This window comes from Melopsittacus undulatus, chromosome 4 (assembly GCF_012275295.1).
Source record: "Melopsittacus undulatus isolate bMelUnd1 chromosome 4, bMelUnd1.mat.Z, whole genome shotgun sequence".
In the NCBI taxonomy this organism is placed as follows: Eukaryota; Metazoa; Chordata; class Aves; order Psittaciformes; family Psittaculidae; genus Melopsittacus; species Melopsittacus undulatus.
In genome coordinates this window covers 66,980,162-66,986,621 of record NC_047530.1, presented here as the reverse complement: position 1 = coordinate 66,986,621, position 6,460 = coordinate 66,980,162, and the positions used below count along the sequence as shown (strand labels likewise).

The following is a 6,460-nucleotide window of genomic DNA, read 5'->3' as shown; positions in this document are numbered from 1 at the left end:
ACATATACAGAACCTTAAGCTGTTTGGTAAAGCAACCAGAACAGGCTGCAGAGGTCTCTGCTCCTCAGATTATTTGTGCTTCAGGAGACTGGTCAAAGCCTGTATGTTCTAGAACTTTTCCTTGTTTTCCCTCCCTTCCCCCCCCTTTATTCTTTACCCTTTTAATTTCCTTTCCAACATAAATGCATACTGTACATAATATCTGAAACACTATTACATCAAAGCAGTATAAAGAGTACTCCTTCTAACAAATACTTTTTCTACTATAAAAATCTGTATCATTAGTAACTGTCTCGCAGGGTCACCCACTGAACCATAAGATGAGGCTTGCTTGTGGTGACAACTACTTTCAGTTCAGCAATTTCAGGTAAGCACACCCATCAAAACATTTCAAGAGATGTTTCAGTATGCCTAAGAAGATGTTATCTTGAATTCTAGAATTATTTTCTTGTATGTTCACAGGTACTGCTGCATTTCATGAACAAACCTTTCATTTAAATAAATGGTGCTCAACATCAAAAATGAAACATGCTGTCAACAATTTGGTCAAAGGTAAAGGTGAAAAATATAATCTGATTACAAAAGTATTTGTTAACACCATCTGTACAACATAGATAATGTCTTTCGTAAGATAAATTCAATCACCACCCTCATTCAATCATTCTTTGATGTTATCCATTCATAAAGCATGCCTTTTCTGTGTACTTTTATGCCATTAGTGTTTTATAGTACTTTCTACTTCAGTGTGAGCAGTTATTACACAGTGACTCAGTTGAGATGAATGAGGGGAAAAGCTTGTGTGTTATTTTAATGAAAAGATACTTTCCTGTCTAGCTCCAAAAGAGCCAAGAAAGGTAAGTGATAAAAGCACCAGCTTAGACTCTTGAACATAAACTCAGGCATTTTAATGTGTATCTCAGTAAAGCTACACGTTTGCATGTAGGTTATTCATACATATTATGGCACTTAGACTCTCCTAACAGGTATTTAGTTACCTAGGATATCTAGGCTAAAAAGAAAGGTCTGCTAAAATTAACCATTTCTGTAAGAAAACCATTAATTTTCCTGGAATTTGCATCAAAATACAATTCACATTATTTGAGTAAGTTGCCTTTGACAGTGATGTCATGTTAACTTAGATCTCTAGTGATTTGTGACTACAAAGGCAGGCAATCTTATCCACTTTCAAAAACCAAGCTGTGTACTGCTCCTTAACAATTATAATATGGAGTATTGATACTTGTGTATCCATTCATTTGTTGGACTAGAGTCTCTGAAGTAATTACACATACTAAGAAAGAAGTCCAAATTTAATTAAAAGTGGCTTACAATGCTAGCTTTTTCTCCATGTAAGGCATTATTCTGACATCTACTGGCCTGATTTCCAACCATACATTTTAATACACTGCATTTGTTATTGAAAATGAGCATATATATTAATCCAAAGATAAGAACAATTAAAAAACCACAGACAACATACATTTAAAACAGGCCCATGTATTTTCATAGAAATCTCACAACCCTGCCAGTATTTTGGTAGGTTTCTATTGCTTTCTTAACTCATCTGAACCACTGTATGAGGCTTTAACGCAAGCAGCTTTGGGAAAGAAAGTTACATTTTGAAGGGAAAAAAAACAGAAACAAGTAAAAAAAAATTAAATCCAAGAAGCTCTTAAAAAAAGAAAAATCTTTACTTGCAAAATGAAGCAGCTATTTTGTGATTCATATCTGAATTGATAAAGACTAATCAGACCAAAATAAAAACCTAAAAATGGTAATTCTATAAATAATGAAAATTTTGATTTCACTAGACTTTCATGAAAAGCATTTGGTAATTAAATACTTGCTACTTTTCATTTTGTTGATGAACTTTATTAGGGTTAAAACTGTAACAAAGTTCATCCTAAAACATTTTGCAATGCAAAATTATTTTCACTTGAGGAGTGTCTCAAATTGAGTGCTAAGAATTACAAGCAATCTTCAGAAGCAGACACTCACATTCATAAAACTTTATACATCTTTTGGAACTAAGATATTTATACTACTAAAATCAAACATGCATCACTTCCCATACATTCTGGTATCATGATTTATATTACATTATGTAACACCATTCTTCTAAACAGCAGCAGTTTTATCATACGCTTGCTCCATTTTCTTTGGATTTCTGATCTTTATCTTCGCTCTTCACAATATCCTTTAAAAGGAAAAAGGGAAAGGGTAACATGAATTATAAAGTGATATTTCTTATGTGAACTAGAAAGCAGCATGAGACAGATACTGTTTGGTATCAACTTTAAATATTATGTGAACTGATATCTTACTCAGTTTATTTATAACCAATTCATATTTCCAGTATTTTCCTGAAAAATTGAGGTAGTGGAAATTAAGGGTGACTTACGCACTTTTAAAAAGAAGCACAAAAAGCATGCCCAGAAGCCTCATTTTGTAGTCTAAAGGTTTGGGGGTTGCTGAGCCTTTTTAGTTTTCTTTTCTTTTTTTTCCCTAGTTGTTTCATTCTTTATTTGAAGAGCAACTGAAACCAGTTGCAAAATCCACTGAATTAGGAAATTAGGATAATAATTTACTGTAACAGTTCCGGCAAAGTATTTATACTGGCCAAAGCCATCTGAAAACACTAGGCTTCAAAGACATTATCATTTCAAGAATACCAGACAGAATGAGCAAGATATTTAACTAAGCTAAGGGCAAGGCAAAAGAGGGTTACGCAGTATCTTCATCTGTGGGCTCTGGTGGAGTGGGAGGTCTACAGCATGTAATGAAGCACAGGACTGCACAATGACATTGATGACAGATGTGCAAAAATATGCAAATATCTTTCTGCACAAGGACAGAAATGCTTTGGAGCATTATCTGGTTGGCTTAAAACTAATTTTACTGTAATACCTCCATATCAATTGAAATACCTGAGTTCTGCCTTGAAAAACTACTTCTAATTGATCAAACAGAAGAGCAGATTTGGACTGCTGGGAATGGACAAGATCAAGACAGGAAAACCCTAAGATGGTTTGAGATAAAAACTTTTTTGTTTCAACAATTTCTCCTACAGGAAGCCTGTATACAATAATAAAAATGGAATTAAGCGATTCTAACCTTTTTAAGAACACTCTGTATTTCATCCATAACAGTAGCTAAATTTTTGATTGTCTTATTCAGCTGACCCTCAAATTGCAAGTTTTTATCATCCGAGATCTTCAAATTTTCTTGCAGATGACCAAGGTCCTTTTTCACTTCTTTGAGCTCCGTAGACAGACTTCTGTTAGAATTCTCCAGTTGTAGTATGGTCTTTTCGTCCTCGTCTTAGAGGGAAGGGAACAAGGAAAAAAGTTAAGTCACTTCGAGTGACATGTGCTGTGCATCCTAACATTCCATTTACATGCCAACACTGTAACTACTGATTTTTAAGGAATACTGAATGCTGCATTACATTACAATTTGATAATACTCAAGTCTGACTACATTTGGAAGTCTTACGTTCACCTTGAATAAAATATAAAAGCATTTCAGCATGGGACAGTGCTACTCAATAACACTTGGTGTGCATGGTCAAAGAGCTTGGGAGACAGAAAATAAAAAATCTTGGTGAAAAAATCAGCCAAGAAATTTAGGCCACAAATATTACTCAACTTGGTTTATCTACTTAAGAAGCCTTGCACCCATGTAAGAACCACCTTCAAAGTAATGTCCAACCTGTTTTTTCTTCTAGTAACTGAAGCTTTTGCTCTATTTCTGCCCGCACTCTTTCACTCTTCTCCAGCTTCTGTAAAAGGCTCCCAACATCCACCATAGCTCCGTTGTACACAATGAGGCCAACATTTTCTTCTATGGCTTTTGATTCTTGCTTTACAGTAGGCGATGGTAACAGTAATCTGTTTCCTGTATTAGATTAAGTAGCATTAGGAAATAATCATTCTGCCATTTTTTAGTGACCAACCTCTAAAAGCGTCTTAAAAAGACACACAACCAAACCCCCCCTGCCCAAAACCCCTCAGACCAACACCAAAAAAACCCAGGCTAAGACTAAATTCAAGTTTGCTGGTCTATCCCTCACATTTCTCTCCTCCCTTCTTATCCCAGTTCCTACCCTCCCTGCCCCCCAAAGGAGCAAGTTCTTTCACGACATTCTTCAATGCCTCCTCCTGCATTCCTGCCAAGTTGGACAGAGCCTCGGGTGACACAGTTTAGTGTGAGGTGTCCCTGCCCATGGCAGGGGGGTTGGAACTAGATGATCTTAAGGTCCTTTCCAATCCAAACTATTCTATGATTCTATGATTGTCTCCAGAAATCAGGCTCTGTTCTACCACCTACAGCACTGATCCTCCTGATTGCGAAACTGGCGTGAATGCACCAGTACTTGATGTTAACCTCTGTCCTCCTTCCTGTTCAAAGATATTTTCATCCTACAGATATTCTGGAAGCCAGAAATACTGTAATTTACAAACTGCCCAAGATCTACTTTTCCAGACTGGCAGGTTCCCTGCAGACCTAAATTAATTTCTTCAAGGAAGCAAGTATCTCAGCACTCTCATTATCATTAGCACAAAAACAATTCTCTGGAATTTTGTGGCATAAGAAAATAAAATACCACCTAACATATCTTCTTGTAGTTCTTCAGACTCTTCTTGGTTTTCTTCATCTTTAGAAGTGTCTGTTAGTCTTCTATAAAAGCAAGATTCTCTAAGCACTACTTTACTAAGTAGCTTCTTAACCTACAACAAAGCCATGGAAAGAAATATAGTGTTACTTAACACATGCATTGTATAACCTAAAAAAGAATGTTTTAACTTGGAAAATTTAAAGAAGCTGCAAAGCTTTTTAAACTTTAACATACTGGGACGTAAAATGAAAAAAGCTAGGGAAAAAAAAAGTATTAAATTTTGAGACAAAAGCTCCATACACAATATGGGCATATGAAGAGCTGCAAACTGCACCTTTTCATTCCAAGATCATTTACAAAAGATTAAACTAGTATTTTATTGTAAATATGATGTGGCTACATAAAAATCAGGGATGAAATATTTAAACAACAGCTTTTAGAAGCTGAATTATATTCCTCCCACTTACAGCACCCTTGTAATGTTTTCACAGATATTTCTTTTAGGATACAAAACCTGAGCACGTGACAGGTGTAGTCCAAGAGTGTACAGTATCTCCTCCATGTCCTTCTCCAGAAGATATCCACAATGACTTTGATCAAAATAAACAAAAGCCATCAGAAGATCTCTATTAACAGTTACCATCTGCGTCTTGTCCTTCTCCTACAGAAAATTCATTATGGGATCATTAGCAAGTTAAAATGTCATTTCCCCATCATAATTAAAACCAGAACTTATCAGTTAACAAAAATTTTCCTCTGTTAATTTTATTACTGCGTTCAGTTGCATGATTACTATAACCAGCATTTACCTGCTGAGCTCAAATAAAAACATAAACAAGCTATTTGATCTTTCAAATATTGTAAGAATTACAGCACAGTTGATCATAACATCTGTTGGACACACTTTTCCTTTTGTTCATGCCAGTATGCCAAAAAAATGAACAATTAACCTGACAACAGTAAACATCCCTTCTCTCAATCCCATATTTTACTGACCAGCTGTTTTCAAAGTGAAATCCCCATAAGCATGTAATGAATGAGCATCTAGTTCCCACAGCTACAGCAGTTCTGCAGACTGTGTTTTCCATTATTCCTATTCCTACATCTGTTTTTCCTTGAAGAAAAAAATAGAGAACCAGAACTTTGTTGTATTCTTGCATTTATAAATAACGTTTAAGTATAACAAAACAAGCTTATGCTGTTCCTTGATCTTCACTTATGGAAACAAGGTATTGGTCTCATGACACAAAAAGTATCAATTTTCTTGCAGGGAGATGCAGAAACATCACTTGACAACTGAAAAACCAGTTTATCTATCAAGCTAAGCTTCTCCTTTCTTATGTAAGGATACAACAGTTGAAAATAACAGATAAAATTGCATCTGCTGTCTCTAACATGCACACATACAGCATCAGTCTTCGTGTCTTTCAGACAGATACACTATGCACACTCAGTGTTTCAGTCCAGAAGTGCTGAAGGAATCAAGGAGTGCAAATAGGTCTTACAATAAAAGTAGTTAATATCTAGTTAGGACACCTTTAATAAGGCTACATTCAGCTGTTAAGAAAGGTGTTAATTACTTTATCTTTTGATGATCTCTCTTTGCAATGCCTATTGCCATCTCTTCTGTCCTCTCGTTTGTTCATTTCCTCCTCATCCCGATCTGTAAAACAGAAAGACAATTCAACATACTCCCAGAAAACAATTTTATAGCCACTATCTCAATGTACACACACTAATTTACAAGTATACATAAATCCCCAAATATATGAAACCAATGTCTTTCACTGAAAAATAGTAATAATTAAAAAACCCAAATGGCCTTTAAGTGAATCCTCTTAA

General features: G+C 35.3%; 1 protein-coding gene across 8 annotated transcripts in view; it reads right to left on the bottom strand.

Moving 5' to 3' along the window:
* Positions 1 to 883: 883 nt before the first annotated feature.
* CCAR1 (cell division cycle and apoptosis regulator 1) overlaps positions 884 to 6,460 on the bottom strand; it is a 28,859-nt gene continuing 23,282 nt past the window's right edge. For all 8 annotated transcript variants that reach the window (XM_031053039.2, XM_031053044.2, XM_031053042.2 and 5 more), the window contains 6 exons: positions 6,199 to 6,281; positions 5,133 to 5,279; positions 4,610 to 4,730; positions 3,712 to 3,897; positions 3,115 to 3,320; positions 884 to 2,197 (listed from right to left, as the gene is read on the bottom strand). In XM_031053039.2, the coding sequence (XP_030908899.1) occupies positions 2,138 to 2,197; positions 3,115 to 3,320; positions 3,712 to 3,897; positions 4,610 to 4,730; positions 5,133 to 5,279; positions 6,199 to 6,281 (803 nt within the window). In that variant the 3' untranslated portion in view covers positions 884 to 2,137. The remainder of the gene's footprint in view (positions 2,198 to 3,114; positions 3,321 to 3,711; positions 3,898 to 4,609; positions 4,731 to 5,132; positions 5,280 to 6,198; positions 6,282 to 6,460) is intronic.